Source organism: Camelus ferus, chromosome 28 (assembly GCF_009834535.1).
Source record: "Camelus ferus isolate YT-003-E chromosome 28, BCGSAC_Cfer_1.0, whole genome shotgun sequence".
Taxonomy (NCBI): Eukaryota; Metazoa; Chordata; class Mammalia; order Artiodactyla; family Camelidae; genus Camelus; species Camelus ferus.
The window spans coordinates 302,683-320,322 of NC_045723.1; the positions used below are offsets into that span (position 1 = coordinate 302,683).

At 51.3% G+C, this 17,640-nt stretch overlaps 1 protein-coding gene across 2 annotated transcripts in view; it reads right to left on the reverse strand.

Annotated features, from left to right (window-relative positions):
- The window catches only part of IL1R2 (interleukin 1 receptor type 2), a 28,606-nt gene extending 11,940 nt beyond the window's left edge, over window positions 1-16,666 (reverse strand). The window contains exons 1-3 of one of the 2 annotated variants that reach the window (XM_032469619.1): window positions 16,465-16,666; window positions 1,053-1,180; window positions 223-481 (exon numbers count right to left, since the gene is read on the reverse strand). In XM_032469619.1, coding sequence (XP_032325510.1) covers window positions 223-481; window positions 1,053-1,180; window positions 16,465-16,478 — 401 coding nt within the window. In that variant the 5' untranslated portion in view covers window positions 16,479-16,666. The remainder of the gene's footprint in view (window positions 1-222; window positions 482-1,052; window positions 1,181-16,464) is intronic. The other variant, XM_032469618.1, reaches the window with a different exon arrangement.
- Between the last annotated feature and the right edge of the window lie 974 nt (window positions 16,667-17,640).

A 17,640-nucleotide genomic window follows, 5' to 3' on the forward strand; every position in this document is an offset into this window, starting at 1 on the left:
GGTGACACCTGAACAAAGACTTCAGTGAGAGGAGAGAGGGTGCCCTGAAGACATCCGGGGACAAGCTCTCGGGCAGGAGGTAGTTCGGGACCAGGGAAGAGGACGTAAGGTGGATTCCCACCTCTGCACTGGATTTTGTAATCCCAGGTCGTCATGGAAACGCCATGCAAGCATCCGTTCTGCAAGGGCCCCCCTTCCCCACGCTGGTCCCAGGGGGCTGACCTGAGAGTGCAGGTGTAGGTGCCGGAGTCCCCCCGCGAGGCCGGCACGATCCAGAGGACACCGTCCTGGACCCACACTCGTGCCTCTTCTTCCCCCGGGACTGTCACAGCGGACTCGTTTTTCCTCCACGTCATGTTGATGTGGGCGCTGGCATCGTCCCAGTACAGCAACTGGGGACACCTTATGGCCACAGGCTCCCCTTCCAACATGACTCTGGTTTTGACATGCTTGCCACGAAATTGGCAGTTTCCCGCAGCCACTGCAGGACAGAGAACCCACCGTCAGGCTTTGGGTCCCTCTGAGGAAGCCACGTGGCCCTGATAAAGCGGCCTGCCACCGGGGGGCCCCGTTAACCCCTCCTTTCATGATGATCTGAAAACTCCCAGATTACAACGTTATGTAGGGCTGCTATCAATTCTGATCTACATTTTGTGGGAAAAGTTAAATCAGGTTCACACGGTGGCCAAAAAACAAAACAAAAAATAGTTTGGTCTTTATTTTTGACTTTTTGATGCCTTATCATTAAAAGTCTATCTTGACTGAGTTCAGATAGAAAAAGAGCTTAGTTCCGACAGGATGTGTGGTTAAAATCCAAAGCCACCTCTGATCAGGGGTAAAAGCTACGACCTCACTGGTTTGCTCCTTTGGCAGGAATAACCAGTGCCCAGAGCAGGCTCGCGAATCCGAGGAGGCAGGCAGGGGAAGACTCCATCCCTTACCAAAGCGCAGATGTCCACACCACGCTTTAGGAGAACAACGAAACCTCCCAGATAAGGACGCCTTCCCCAGAGGAGCTGCGGGCGGCCCCTTCCGGCCTATCCCCTTCTTACCTGTGCGTTCCTCCGGCTGAATGATGAAGGCAGAAACACCGGTTACCAACATGCACAAGATGAACACCGCCCCCAAAAACTTCTGGAGGACACAGGAAGTGGAGCCCTCAGGTCCAGCACCCCACACCCTAAAGGAGGAGACGGAGGGGTCACCAGGAGCCACCGACGCCCAGAGAGCCCCTGGAGGGCTCTCCCAGGGGCAGATTCCAGAGGTTTCAACTGATGATGGAAACATTTTTGCCTAGATTTTTTTTAACCAGAAAACTCAAAATCTGGGGGATGGGCGGGTGCAAGTTCAGTGGGAGAGTGCGTGCTTAGCATGCACGAGGTCCCGGGTTCAATCCCCAGGACCTCCATTAAAATAAATTACCTCCATTCCTCCAAAAAAATTACGATCAAAAAAAATTGAAAAACAAAGAAAGAAAATTCAAAATTTTGGAACTTGTTCCTCTACAGCAATGTTCATGTGGCATAGGAGTTCCCTGCCCTAGGTGTCTCTGTCTCTCTCCTGAAGTGACTTGCCCCTTGGCCTGAGATGCTCGTTCCTCAGCTAAGCCACTGCAAGCATCTTTGCTCAAACGTTACTCTTGCTGAGGTCTTCCCTGACCTTCCTGTGACATTGCACCACCCTTCCGCCCCAGTCCTCCACCTTTTCCCTTTCTGGGGCTTTGTCATCAACCGTTCACTTCTCCAGAACTGAAGCGCCACGTGCACAGGGTTCTCCTGTATTTTATTCACAGCTTTACCCTATTTGTCGAAGGGATGAGTGAGAGAGTGAATCACCAGGAGTCAAAAGGTCCTCATATTTCACTTGTCAGAGAACTTTTCCTGTAGTCCTTGTGGGTTAACTCTTACTTGACATATAGTTCTGACATAAACACTGAAGGACTCCATGTATCTCTGGTTCAGAGCATCCCAGAGGAAAAAGCAAAATGAGGACCCACAAGTGAATCATTTACACAAGTTCCTGAAGCCTTCCTCCCCCCATACCTCCCCCCGGCTGGATTCTCAGATGCCTCAGCACCTCCCCTCGGTCCCTTTCCTGCCTTGTCCCACCTGCCTGTTGTAACAGCCAGCATCTGCCACCACGGGACCGCTAACACACATGCCCGAAACTGCACGTCAGACAGCAGTGGCTTGTTCGCAGTCACGGGTCTGCGGGTGAGACGGAGGGTGGCTGCCCTAGATTGGGCTGGGTTAGGCTTGGACCTGAGCTTTCAGTGGGGTCCACGTCAGCTCCCTGGGTCTGTCACCCTCCTTGGATCAGTGACTCCCCGGAGGGGATCTTCTCACATGATGGCAAGAGGCGAACGGCGTGGGCAAATGCAGCTGAGTGAGGCCTCACTCAGAGCCAGCTCACCCTTGTCTGCCCACATTCCGCTGCCCAAAGCAGACACGTGGCCAAACCTGCTGCCGTGGGGGGCGGGGAAGCACCCACCGGAGTGGGAGGGGCTGCAAAGATCCAGCAGGAGGGGAATGAAGTGGGAGGAAGCGATCCGCCAACCACACCTGAGTCTGGTCTGGCTCCCATGGGTGGGGACGGCCACGAGGACAGAGGCCCCGTCTTACTCACGGCCCTCGTGGACAACACGTGCCCAGTCCCAGAAAGTACCAGGGAATCCCTACAGTCGAAAGTCTACCAGAGAGCTGGGAGTGATGCGTGAATCCAGGAAAACATCCTACCAGCACCCCTCCTCCACATCCTCAAGGGGGTTTTAACTTGTTCCCTGTTCCTGGAACTGATTTCATGCTGAACAGATAAACCCAGATGGCTCTTAACTGGCCAGGGCAGGGCTGGCAGATGGAGGAAGTGACCTGCTCTCATCGGCGGGGAACCATCAGAATGCAAGGGCTCAGAGCTGCACCCTGAACCCCCCTATTGATGATGAGAAGACGGGGTGACATAAAGGACTTGAGATTTTCCCCGTAGCTAAGTGTCTGCCCCAGGCTGTCTCCCCAGCCCTTCTTACTTCTGCAGGGCTCTCTCCTTCATGCGTTTCTGAAATGCAAGCACTTCCTGTAACTTCACCTGTATGTAACCCCACCCTTGGGTTTGCCAGACCACTTGGTTAGCATCAAGCTCCCACTGACGTTGACCACAGTGCTCTGTCCTCTTTGGACAGGCATTAGCTTCTCACGTCTCTAACTGCACTGGTCCCAGCCAAACTCCCTAGTTCCCTAGTAAGGATATGAAAGACTTAGGAGTTAAACACACCACGTGTAATGCCACATATCCAAATAAATGAATGAGGTCAAACATGCTGCTACAGGGGGCTCCTGTAACCGTGGCGGCCACTGTGCTAAATACTGAGCATTTGCTCTTGCATTTTACCCCCAGGATGTGAATATCACGCCAAATCTACATATGATATAAAAAAAGAGATAAAAGAAGTTAAGTAGTCTGGCTGATATCTCACAACTGGTTCGCAGGGGATGAAGTTTAAACCCGAGATTAGTGGTCCCAAAGCCCTTACTCTTCAAAAACACAGTTTCTATATCAGGGAAACTGCTAACGTCCTCCAATGTCTGTCCTCCCCGCTACCCCAGCGACAGAACCCCCGGCTCAACTGGGCACGGCAGCATCCCGCACAAAGACTACATTTCCCGTCCTCCCTTGAGACTAGGGGTGGCCACGTGACAAAAGTTGAGCCAAGGAAATGTAAGTGGAAATGAGGCTCCCGTGAAGCCTACTTAAAAGTCTCCTCAAAAGAATTAAAAGCCTCCACTTCAAAGTCTGCCTCGCTGCTGGCTCCACGTGGACCTGGGGGCCGGACGGGGCCACGTGCAGCCCACGTGCTCAAAGTGGGGGGGCAACAAGGAGCCTGAGCCCCCGGTGGCTGTGTGGAGCTGCCCCCACCCCACCCACCCCCCTACCCCGACTGCCCTCTTTTGTACGTTCAGGCCTGCTGTCTCCTCATCCTGAATCCCTAATCTCAACTGCACCGTTCCGGAGTTTGGGAACAGGACCCGGGGGAGATGCCCGCCAGGTCCTGTCACGTGCTGTGTCCTCACTGGTCCCTTTCCTGAGACTCGACTCTTGCAAATAAACAGTATCTGCTGATTGACCCTAAGACGTCATCTCAACTGTCCGCGGGTGAAAGCAGCCCAGGCTTAGCCTCGGATTGTGAGGTTTGTAACCACATTTAAAATCACTTTGACACCAAGGAGTCAGGCTGTATCCACTGAGTGTGGTTGCTGGCTGAAGTGCCCCAGAGCCACGGAGCTGGGAGAGCCTCAGAGAAGCCTCATCCAGCCCTTTCTTTCCAGGTGATGAGAGTGAGATGTAATTAACCCTCTCCTCAACATCACTCACCTGGTCGGGGTGAGGAGAGGGGCTGATTCAACAAGGACCCTATTCCAGTGGAACAAAACCCTAAAGTACCGTTCTCCTCCAGGACCAGACCTCCCCCCATCCATCCCTGACCCCCACCTGGACCCCCAAACCCTGCCCGGACCCCCTGCCCCGCCTGGACCCCCAGCCAAGGCAGTCACCTCCGTTCCTCTCTGTGGACTTTGGCAAAAGAGCTGCTTCACTGTAACCTCTCCAGGAAGTGGCTTCAGACAATTAAACCACAAACACACAGTGGTGATCATTTTCAATAATCAAAACCTCAGAAGGCAGCTGGAGCCAGCACGGCTGGAGTGTGGGAAACGGTCGGTCTTTGGCAGGCCCAGAGGAAAAAAAGAATTCGTTTTGCAGAGGTTTGCAGCAAAACACTACTTTGCTGCCCTACTTTCTTTGAATGTGTCTTTAAATTACAGGCAATTTGACATTTCCGCTGGAATCAGAGGTGACCTTCTTACGGGAAGAAAGACATTTTAAAGGCAGCTCGTTCCAACCATTTGAGTTACAATTCCAGCTTTTTTATTTTTGTCTTTTGTCGAATAACCAAATTTCACTATACTCAATGTAAGAACACAGAGGAATGGGGGGGGCAAAGCAGGGCTGGCATAGGAAAATGACCAAGAAGATGTGTGAAAAGAGTTGAAGGGAAGAAAAAGAATGGATGAGGCAGAAAGAGCTGACGGCCCAGCCTGGGGGGCCGGGAGGGGGTGGCCCGAGCAGTGTCCCCTGCTGTCCTCGCTAAGGCCCAGGTGCCCATCCCAGCCCGTGACCCCGGCTCTGCCTCCTGCTCGCAGGTGGCACGTGTAGCCTAAGAGGAAGCAGGTGTTTATTCCCCTTTTAGTTTAATTTTGAAAATTTTCCAACAGGCTACAAAGTTGAAGGAATAATGTAACAACAGCTTGTCACCTACAGTCACCAGTTTTGAACATTTGGTTTTATTCTCATTTTGTCTCTGTGTCTCTGTCTCTCTCTGTCTCTGTGTACACACACACAACACACACAACACACACACACACACACACATTTTCCCCTGAACACCTGAAAGTTGCACACATCCTCAAACTTCACCCCTAAGTACTTCAGAACACATTTTTTTTAGCAGATTGAGAATAAACAAGTCCATAAGAGCTCCAGAGATCAGTCTCCAGGCACTTAAGTAAAAATTTTATTCTATGGTATATTTGAGTTTATCTCTTCATTCACCTAGAAGATGAAACATTTTCTTTATTTCTACCTTCACATTATTCCAGGAAGGTTTTAGGCAACCGTCCACCTCTGAGTCAGGCGGTACAGTCATCCAAAACACAAAAACAAGGTGACAGATCTTGACTATTAATGAAGATAGATAGCTACCCGGCCCTACACATACCACTGAGTCACGTTTGCAAAATAAGATTCCTAAAAATCCAAACGTGTTGTTTCAGGCATGTGGTAGAAAACCTTCTGAAACCTATGGGGAAATAAGATATTGATATCAAAATGAAGCTTGGAAATTTTTTTAAATCCAAAACTGAAGCAAAATTTAAAGTAATTTGATCAAAGTCTCCAGGAAGCACAGATGTTTAGGCTTTTGAGGGAAGAAACTCTGGCTTCAGATGCAGGGAAGTAGACGGCCAGGTTTGAGGCAGCTTTTGTTAAAAATGTACTGACTCACAGCAGAAACTTTGATGGATGTCCCCAGACTATTTTTGCTCCATGGAAAAGCTAATGTTTTCCCCTCCAGAATGAAGGGAATGCAGAGAACATGGGTGGACTTCTTCTGGTCTACGTGGCCATGCCTTTTTTTTTTTTTAATTGAAGCATAGTTGGTTACAATGTGTCAATTCCTGTATCAATTCCTCCATGTCCTTGACCCCAGTGGGGTCTGAGGGGACAGATTCACTTCCTGGAACCCATGGCACAGGAAGACCCAGCCTTGGCAGAACCAGGCATCGGGCCATGTTGGGCTGAATCTCAAAGGGGAGAATCTGGTGAGGCCAAGGCCCAGCCCCACCAAGGGCTACACACTCTCCTTATGTTTTACTTCCTGCCAACAAGGATTCCTTTCCTCTAAAACCACCTGCTTCGACTCAGCCAACTTCTGCCCCCAAGAACCATCAACCGAGAGATTCGGCAAATCAGCCCAACTCATCTTCCCACTCATCCACACGTGGCGTTCCCAGGGAGCCCGAGTCGTTCAGAACCCACCGCAGGCTGGACCACCAAGCCAAGACACTCTCTGCACCTTCCTCCTGCATCAGCCCCTCCCGCGGGCTAACCCCCAGCAAGACCACTCCTCGAGCTCAGAATAATTGCCACCCCCTCCAAAGTGAGACATGGAAGCTCTGCCCACGAAGCCTCAGCCCCCACAGTACGACTCCACCAAGCTTCAAGTTCTCCCAGGCCGATGCTTGTGTAAGAGGGATTCGTGGCTCTGAACAACTCCAGAGGGCAGAACTCGTGAGTCTGGTAGAGCGTGACACCCCCATTATAAACAGGAAGTGATGGAAATAGACTCAGATGCATTAAGAAAGTTACCCAAGGGCACAGAGCTAATGGGAAAATAGAGAAGGATGTAAACCTGAGTCCATACAATCCTCAGTCCCGGTCCTGGTTCTCTGCCCTGTGGAAGCATCAGAACAGGGAGCCAGAGGGCGAGCCAGAGGCCACTGAGCTTAGCAGCTCATTCAAACAGTCTTCCCAAACCCAGTGTCCTCCACAGATGGCCAGGCTTGCCTCTTGTAATTGGACCCTTCCAGCCTTGGAAAGTACTCGTGATCAGAAACTTCTGTCATTTCAGAATGCAAGTCTGCCTCTCCCTAAGCCCTGCTCACTGGCCAGATTCCACCCTGGGGGCAGCTCAGAAGAAGACTTCCTGCATCTTCCAGGAGTCCTGAGGGGCAGGGAGTCGGTACAGGGCTGCGCTGTGGGAAGCACGCAGACTTTGGAGCCTGACAGAGGGAATGTGAATCCAGCTGGATGGTTTGGTGCCAGCAGGCAGGTTATTTGGCTTCTGTGAGACTCAGTCTGCTTGTCTGCCAAGTGGCCACAGCCTGGCAGGCATCACAGGAGGGTAGGTGGCACGTGGGATGTAAAGAGGTCAGCGCCGTGCTGGCACAGAGACAGCCCCCCACAAGTGGTCACTCTCGTCAGCATCTCAGGGAGGTAAGTAAGTTACTCAAGAACACACATCCAGCAAACCTGAGTGAGAAATCAGAGCTTCCACTGTCTGCATTCTGCCTAACTCCTGCTAAAGGTCCAGCACACAGGTGGAGAACATTCTGGTATCACGGTCAACAGCCAGAAAGGTGTTCAGCTTTACCTGAAGGGATCAATAAACCTGTGTGCCTACATCTATATTGTAGAAGTGTGTTGAACATGCAAACACACAATCACAAACACACGCACATGTTCAAGGGCTGTTGTGGAGTTCTAAAGCTTTCATTCAGACTGACGTCTTAGAGGAAGAGTCTGCCGGCACACAGAGCAGCAGACTGAGGCTGGACTCCTGTCTCCACTTCACCAGTAACTTGCTAGGTGATCTGAGGTAAGCCACCAGGCCGTTTACCCAATCTGGGTCACAGTTTCTTCATCTCAAAAATAAAAGGTGGGGTTGCCCAGAGGTCCCAGGTCCCTCCCAGGTGTGAAACCCCAGGGTCTGAGTCAGTCTGGGTTTGAGTTGAGACTTCAGTCCTGGGCACAGGTTCGAGTTCTAAAGCACCAAGTCAGGGGCTGAATCAGATAACCACTGCAGCAGGTCAACTCACAAACTGAACGTCCCAGAGCCAGCCAGGGGTAGGGCCAGGACTCAAGACTCCTGAGCCCCCCCTGGGTACTGGAGTTTCAGCCTGTGGGGCTACTCCCCGGGTAATGGTATGTCCCATCCCACACGGTCTTCTGTTACATGACCATGCCACTCTACCATCAAAAGTGAGAGTCCAACTTGTCAAGGAGTCAGGCCAACCTGTGGCTTGAATCTTATCAGCAGAATGATGCTGGGTGAACACTGAGGCCAAGTCAGAGCAGCTACGCAGCTGCCATCTGGCTTCCTTGAGACACTTGCTCTGGGAGAAGCCAGCCATCATGTTAACTGTCCCACTGCCCCGAGATCCCCTTGGAGGGAGGCCACAGGTATGGGGTCAGTTGACTGTCCCAGCTGTGCCCAACTTCACAGGACTCCCCTCAAAGGCACCAGCCGAGTGAGTAAAGCATGTTAGACACCCCAGACCAGTCCACTCGCCAGCTGAGTACCACTGATTGAACCCAGTCCAACCACATGGAGCAGAAGAACCACCTAGCTGAGCCCTTCTCAAATCCACGACTTAATGGAACATGTGAGTTACAATGAAGTGTTTGTCTAAAGCCATTCAGTTCTGGGGTGGCTTGCTGTGTAGCGCGATGTGACCAGCATGTTCAGTCAAAAGCAGAGCAGAGCTGGCACATCGGGAGGCAGGAGAGGGCTGATGGAGGAAAACACGGCCACAAAGAAGCAGCAGCCAATTGCCCATAACAGAGGAGACAAGAAAACTACTAAGACAAAATAAATAAATGAAAGCAGACATTGTAAAAAGAGAAGGCGTAACTCATGGGTAGCGCGCATGCCTACCACACACGAGGTCCTGGGTTTAATCTCCAGTACCTCCATCAAAAAAATAAACAAGCAAGTAAACCTGGAAAATAAATAAATAAAAATTAACTTTAAAAAAGAAAGAAACACTATAAGAAAGATGCAAGGAACCAAAGAGTACAGCAATCAGAGGCCTTTAAGAGCAGGCACAGGCGGTCCCTTCCGCCTCGCTGTGCCCTGCCAATGGTACCCATGTGTTACAGCACAGAACAGTTGGCGCCCATAATGACTTCCCCGAATCATGACGAACCATTTAAGTTTCGCTCAGGACCCTCTTTCTCAAGGTTGGGACTGTGCCTAACATACCTGATAAGAATGATATGCTAATTGCCTTCCAAAGCATTTACTTCTCCTTCCCTCTGATTCTTCAGCCACCATGGCCCCAAGAAAGGGGAAGAGCCAAATCCTCCTCGGAAAGGAGGGAAGGAAGTGGACATGACGTAGGGGATGTCCACGCAGGGAGAGCAGATTCTGCCCCTGCTTCCAGGTTCAGAACCTGAGTGCAAAGGGACAAAGGGTAGAAGAGAGGGGAAGCTGAAAGCTGAGGGGCCCAGAGGAATCCCACCGTGGTCGAGAAAGGAGCCCCTCCCAAGATGCAGGTGCTCCGGAAGGATGGAGCTGATGGCGTGGCGTGTTTCGGTAGAGGGGTCCGGGGGTAGATAACTCCTTAACCGCTGGTCAACAGCCACTTACTCAGGCCCTGAGCTCTCCACCCTCCGCCTTTCCTGGTGATCCCCTGAGAGCCTCACGGTCCAGCAACGCAGTACAGCGCCTGTTCTGACGGGTGCTAATGACCTGCTGTTTGGTAAATATTTTGAGTATCACCTGCACAGGTGGCCAGTCCCAGTTAGGGGAGGAATGAGGCCATGGCCAAAATGCAGAGGACCATGGAGCCAGCGAGGGGCGCTGACTGCCCTGAAAGACCAGACCCCGGGCTTCCGAGCCACCGGACTTTGTCAGCAATAGATATAGCAGGACCCTCCGGGACCAGCCAGGTCCAGGGACATCTCCATGGAAGCCAGTGCAGACCCCACAGGCCAGCAGGTGCTGACCAGCCCCCCCATCACGCTCGGGGCACACAGCTTCCCCTGCTCTCAGACCCTGTCCTGGCTGGCTGGTGAGGTCAGAATCTACTCTAAAACACTGATCATCTACCCAAAAGAGACTGAATAAACCCAAGAGAGACAGAGTAGGCCAGCCTAGACAGGGACATGTCTGAGCAGGTTAAATTCGTCTTTGCTAATAAAAAGGAGTTTCCTTTTTATTAGCCAAATGAGATTCTTATTAGAAAAGCTATTGAAGGCACATTTTTGTGACATTGATTTGCAGCGAGTTTTCACCACAACACATATGTTTTAGAGATATTTCCTTCCAAAACTGTTCAGTTGTCAGAATTGATGAAACTTCCCTTTTATGCCTTGAAAGATCATCTTCCACCCTCGGGAAAATGTGCCCACCTAGGATGGCTTGTCCTCTGAGGGTCACAGTGGGCGGCAGCTGTCCCCAGCCCTGGGTCCAGCATGGCCATGACCACAGATAAAAGTCAAGCCCAAAATACTAGCCACAATAGAAAACCCAAGTGATTTTTATCTAGACGGTGTGGGGAAATCCTTTGGCACACGAAACCCCAGTCATCAGCCTGAAGACAGCCCAGACTGACTGGATTTTCCACGGACCCAGAAAGTCCCACCAAGAAACCCTCCACTCTCCTCTAGGACTGGGGGGAGCGTTCCCCGCACACAGGGCTCCCCCTGGCTTCTCCCAGCTGGTTCCCTGGCCTGAGGACAGCTCCCTGAAGCTGGGCGATCTGCAATCCCGCCTCCTCCCCCTCCTGCCGCTCCAACAGCCTCACCAACAACACTGTGTGGCAGACTGACTCGAGCTGCCAGCATCTGGAGCTGGGCTACTTTGGGGCGTACAAAGGATTTCACTTCTCTGCATCCTGGAAATTAGACATGGCCACGTGACTGGTGAAAGCAGGAAGGAAGCAGGAAGGATGTGGGTCACCTCCAGGCATTTCGTTTCTGGTGCCCCACCCCCCAGCCCTCTCTTCTCCTGCCACCATGAACCCTGAGCCCTTGTTGAGGGATGGTGGCCACATGGACAGTCAGGTCCCCCTGATGGGAGGCTGAGGTCTACCAGCATCCATGGGTCCACGCCCTTGTTCCTGAACGTCTGTTTCTCCTTCTGTTAAATCGGAGGAACACCAATTTCCCACCCCAGCACTTGAGTCAAAACAATCTGAGGCCAACAGGTTGTCTCCAAAACTTCCCTTTTGAAAATGGCCCCACGTGGCTGTGAGGGGCCATCACCTGTCAGGGTGACATGGCACCAGCCAGAAACAAATGGGTGCTGGCTTAAGCTATGTTTTAGGTTCTGGACGCAGTGTGGCCTGGACGGAACACACAGCAAAGGGAAGCGTTAGCACACTGTATTCGTTTTCTGTTGCCGTGGAGCCAACAACCTCAAACTCAGGGACCTGAAACCACTCCCCGAGGCTAGTTCACGTCACTGTGGGTGGGATGTTGGCCTCAGCTTGGGTGGACTCTGCTGAGGGTCTCACAGGGAGAGAGCAAAGCTTGGGGTCCTGCCCCAAGTGCACGTGGCTGTCGGTAAAATTTGACTCCTAGGGTTGTACAGCTGAGGGCTCCACCTTCTTGCTGGCTGTCAGCCAAGGCCGCTCTAAGCAATCAGAGGCCACCACTGGTTTTGGCCCCATAACTCGCTCCACAATAAGACAATTTGTTTCCTCAGGGCCAATGGAACATCTCAGTGCTACTTCATATGACCTCTTGACTCTGCCTCCAGACCTTCTTTTAAAGAGCCCACCTGTTTAAGCCAGGCACACTCCAGATGGCCTTCCTTTTAACTTTAGGTCAGTTAACCGTGGACCTAAAATACATCTGAAAACTTCCCTCCCCTTTGCCATATAAGGTAACCTAATCGTGGGAATGCCAACCCAGCACGTTCAGGCATCCCGCCCACCCTCATTCAAGGGGAGGGGGTCATATAAGGCATGGTCCGTGGGGGTCATCTGAAAATTCTGCCAACCACAGACAGTTAAGAACATATTCTGATGAATATTAGCTCTAGAAAATTTTGGACACATCCAAAGCTATCCATCAAATTCTTCTTTGCTCCCAAATAAAATAACCTTGTCCCGAATATTGTAAAGACTTCCTACTCAAAGTGTGGTCCATGAACCAGCAGCATGGACATCATCACTTGTGAGAAATGCAAAATCTCAGGCCCCACCCCAGACATAGGGAATCAGAATGATCTGCATTTTACCGGGACCCCCAGTGATTTGAGAATCATTGATCTTTAGGACTGGCTCATCCTTAAGTAAAGTAGGCAGATACTCGGATTGAGAGCAAAGACAAATTAAATCCCTGTGCCTGATCACCCCAGCCCTCTCAGAGTGGTTTCTGAAATTTTGACGTCAGAAACTCGTAATCTGATGATAATGACAATGATGATGATGATGATGATGATGATATTGAGGATGGTGTGGTGATGATGGTGATGTTGAAGATGATGATAAGGATACTGAGGATGGTGATGATGGGGATACTGAGGATTGTGATGATGGGATTACTGAAGATGGTGATGAAGAGGATATTGAGGATGGTGATGATGGGGATACTGAGGATGGTGATGATGTTGATACTGAGGATGGGGATATTGAGGATGGTGATGAGGAGGATATTAAGGGTGGTGATGATGGGGATGCTGAGGATGGTGATGATGTTGATACTGAGGATGGTGATGACAGCTAACACTGAACACCCACCATGTGCCAGGCACTGGGCAAAGCCTTGACATGCACAATTTCTTTTAATTTTCCCAGTACTGTATAAATGAGATAGTATTATTTTCATTTTAGAGATGGAGACATTGAGGCTTATAGATGTTAAATAACTCCTTTAAGGAAATACAAGTGGGGCCAAGTGGTGGGGCCAAGATTCGGCCCTCATCCTTTTTACTTAGGGGTGACATGATCAGATTGTCACAAGTTGTCAAAGCTAGTCTGGGAATCACAAACTGGGGGTCACAGGCCAGTTCAACTTGTGGGTATGCATTTTTCAGCCAAGGTAGTGGTGTCATTTTTCACTGAATGTCTTTCCTGAGGGACAAACTCATCCCAGTGGGTCCCAGTCCCTGTCACGCACAGCCTCACAGATTTGACTTACTGCCTGGCCCCTGACTACACTGAGGCTAGCAATCCCCAGTTAAGACCAAGTATTCTTAAATTTCCTCTTTACAGTGCCTGGAAATTTTGAGTGTTATGAATAGTTTCCAGAGATTCTTTAAAATAGCAAAGAGCCCTCGATCTCCCATCCATCCCTTTCACCTGATGAATGAAACTAACGTCCAGAAACAAAGTTATGTGTTTAAGCCACAAAGCAAGATAATATCCAGGTTTTCAATTGGGCTCTTCCGGCCCATAATCCAATGCCACAACCACTGACCTCCTTGGGTTTAGAAATCATTTATCCTCAATGTGAAACAGGTTCTTAACTAAAGTATGCTCCAGAAACATTTAGGTGGAATTTAATACAGATTCTCAGATGTCTCTCCTGTTCGTGTTACTGGTGAGTCACATGCTTGTTTACCTGATGAGGATTATCAGATAAGGGACAGGTTCAGAATACAGGCTCGGCAGGGAGAAGTCCCTGGAGAGCTGATAAAGGTGGGACAGTGAGGCGCACGAGAGACAGAAAGCAGTGGGTGCAGTGGAACTCAGCCTTGCTGTACAACAGAACTGCCTGGGAAGATTTAAAACCTGCTGATGCCTGTTGGAGCAGGCAGACAGCTAGATATGAGCAGAGAAATGGGGGCACGGGCCAAGGGGCAGGAAACCACACATCATGTGAACAATGGAGGTCCTTGGGCAGACAGAGAAAAGCAGGAACCTCTGGACTGATGAGAGATCACACATTTGGGGGTGACAAGCATCCTGGAGGCCGATAAAGAAAGGTGGGGAAAGGCAGGAATCTCTGGCATCCCTGTGTAACCATTTGCTCATTATGCCCTTATTACAATAAAATTAGCCTTGCAGATCAGAGGTACCCATCATGCACCGAGGCCATGACACTTCTGATCCAGAATAAATAAGAACAAAAATCTCTCCTCCTCTAGCGAAGGTGGAGCTGGGATGAAAATCAGGGAACATGACCCCAAACCCTTCCCTCCCCAATGAATATTCCGCCCATCCACTTTTACACCCTGTGTAATCAACTTGCGCAAGAAACTCAGGGCAGCTGCTCACCTGAGCCTACCTGCTCTCCTCTTGAGAGCGTCCTGTCCACCTCTTAATAAACCCCCACTCTACTTTCTTGACCTCCGTGTCTCATCTCTGAATTCTTTCTGTGACGAGAAAAGAACCTACACCTGGACCCCAACCCCCGAAGTTCCTGATATAATTGGTCCCGGGTATGGAGGTTTTTTAAGCTCTCCGGGTGGTTCTCCAGCTCAGCCAGGGCTGAGAATCTCCTGGAGAGGGGATTCTGAGATGCCAGGGGGTCGACACCAGCACTGCTTTCCTCGTGACTCCCCTGGGCTTGGCCCGTCAACTGACTACCGAAGCGCCCACATTCCTTTCGTCTTTTCCCTGCCCTCTTCCTTTCTCCTTTAAGTAAGACACCTTCGTGGGTGGAGAACAAAAATGATAGGAAACCGAGGTCTCGTTTCAGACACTGATGTGTTCACTTGTTCCCGCTGATCTGCCTCTGGCCGTGAAGCCTTCTCTTATCTCCTAAGGATGTGGTTCTCAGCATCAGCATCACCCAGGGAACTCTCTGGATCACCCGGGTCTACACTGTGTATCGTGCTGCTCCGGCCGTGTGGTCACGAGAGGCCGACTCTGCTGTCCTGGGGAAGGGAGGAGGGACGGGGTCTGTGTATCCTGATCACTCAGGTGTTGGTTGTCAAACAGCTGGGCTTTGAGGGGCGCAGTGGGAGTGGGACTGTTGGGAGGAAGGCCTGCTGGCAGGTGTGGAGAGGAGGGGACCCAGGCCAGCTGAGAACAAATAGGGCGGGGACCATCCCCACAGCCCCCGTGAGGCCAACCAAGCTCCCTTCTTGCCTGTTAGGATGATCAAGAGGCTAAAAAGTGGAGCATGCAGTTAGAATGGACAGGACTGAAATGAGATTTGACGGAAGGTACCCCTTCTATCATGCATGTGGGAGCCCCCCCACCCCACCCCAAGCTGGTGCGGAGGGACCCCTGGCCCCTTGGGAGGGCGGAGCTCAGGGAAGGGTGAGCTGGCGGAGCAGGATGGGTGGCCAGGAGGGACCACCCGGCACCCCCGCCACTGACACTGAGCTGCCGGGGGGACTGGGGGGTCAGGTCCCTCAACGGCTCAGTTTACAGGCGAGGAAGCTGCAAGCGGACGAGCCCTGACCAGGATCACAGCGAGTCAGAGGCAGAGCTGGGGCCGGGGCTCCCGAGGGAGCTGGGTGCCCGGAAGAGGAAAGCCACCCGAGGGGAGTGGGGTTCCAGCGAGAGGCTGTCTAACAGAGAGAGCAAACATTTAGGCTGCGCCACCTTTGCCCCCAGGGCGGTGCTAAAGCACTATGTGACATTCTGATTCCCTGACTCCCCCCACCACCTGTGATCCTCGCCATCGATTTCGCAATGTACACATGGGGACACGGAGGTGTCCGGAGGCTGGAAAGAAACTGCGTGATTTATTTCATTATAATCAAGGGTAAAATGATCTTTTTTTAAAGAATCATGCCCAGTTTTAGCATTACTTCCCAGGAATGAAGCAAGGGATAAAGGTAAGTTAACACGTCCTGTTGATTACGGGTGAGCTGCTGGCCGCCGGGTGGGCGATCTCTGTCCAGTGGTACTCCTCCGCTGGAGTACAGAATTTTGAAAAGATGGTTACCATGAGAACACGTGCATGACATCACACAGAAACAGGCACAGTCAGGACATGAACTTGGACCCTTCAGCCTCCAGGACTCACTTAACTTCACTCTGCCTGCCTCTCCTCCAAGACGGCAGCGCAGGTGGAAGCTTCACCAGCACTAACAGCCCGGACGTTAGGAAAGTTACATGTGCCTCAGAAGAGAAAGCATGCCATCTCAGAGTGCCCCATGTCCTTCCAAAGAGAAGCCTCTGATCTCAGTGCACATCCCGGAGGTGGAGACAGACCCTCTGACTCGCTCCTTTCCTCTTACTCGATTCCACATCTGCTCTGCCTGTCACCTCCGATCACAGAAGATTCTTAGACACCCTCTGACTCAGCCCCCTTTTTTGGCAGAGAAACCAAAACCCCAAAATGTCAAAGTCACCTTTACATAGGCAGAGAAGGTCACAGAGATGAGGAAAGTCCCCTGGAGGAGGCACCTAAGGTCCAGAGACATCAGGAAAGCCTCCTGAGGTTCCTTCCAGAAAAGACGGCGCCCAGGTGTCCTGACTCCCAGTCCCCTGCTCCCTCCCCTCTTACCTGCAGCTCCGCATCCTTCACCTGGTGCTTCTCCCCTGGGAGGGCTGCCAGGCCTGTCACCTTCAGTGGAAGCTTAGCAGACGGGCAGGAATTTATATCTTCGTTGTCCAGGGATTTCCCAATCGGTTCTGTGTCACTCCTCCAACTGGCTGGCTGTGAACACACCTTTTCCCTCCTCGCTGGAGTGCCCTCCGGGCTGCCGTGCTGGGTACGTGATCACTCAGATGGGGAAGTGGCCAAGGAAACTCTGTGTAAGTTTCCCTATTTTTTGTGACTCGCTGAAACTTACGTACTTCCAGCTGAGAGGTGGTTTTAAAGTGATGTGGCCTTTGCCCGACGCCGTGAAAGAGAAAAGGAGGTCTTGGGGCTTTACTGGGTGAGAGTTGATGTTTCCCCCACAGAACCCCACTCCCAGTCTTACAGGAATTTTAATTGTCAGTGAAGGAGGGGGCTCCTTCTCCAAATCTGTATTCCAGTTTGTGGAATGTGGCTAACTCAATCATTCGCACCCTGGAGATGGAAACTCAGTCCTAAGCCATGTCTGTATAAAACGAATGTCTCCCAACTGCGCAACAGACCCAAAGGCAACATCGAAATTGCCTCTCCCCCCTCACCAGCAGCCCGGGGAGCCAGAGAGGACAGAGCCCGGAGCAGGGTGAGCCTGGCCTGCGGGTGCCGTGGGAGATTGCATGGACTTCTGTTGGGGGATGGAGAACACTTCTCCAAATGTGCTGAAAAAAATCCATGTTACTAACCCTAATGACATGTTCCATCTGATTTATTCAGAGATTGAGGCTCTTACCAGTGAAAAGGCAGATACAGAAGCTCTTAGAGAAATCAGGAATTTCATCCCCAGAGCAAATGACTCATAGTCAAAAGGACCCAATGACCCTGGTTTTATCCCTCTGCTAACAAGGAAGGTAACTCTCAGGGGCCACAACTCAGATGGGTAAAGAAAATCTGAGAAAGATTCAATGTTGGCGCTAGATGGAAACTTAGAGCTGGTCAAATCCATCCTGCAGTTTAAAGGAGAGCAAACTGACGTCCAGGCGCGTCAGGGAGGGGGGCACAGGTGCGTTTGCTGGATTAATTTAGTGCGTGTATAGCTTCGTGATGGGGCATGTTTTTATAAAGGCTGGGAATATCTCCAAAACAGAGCGTGTTGGGCAAAGCGTA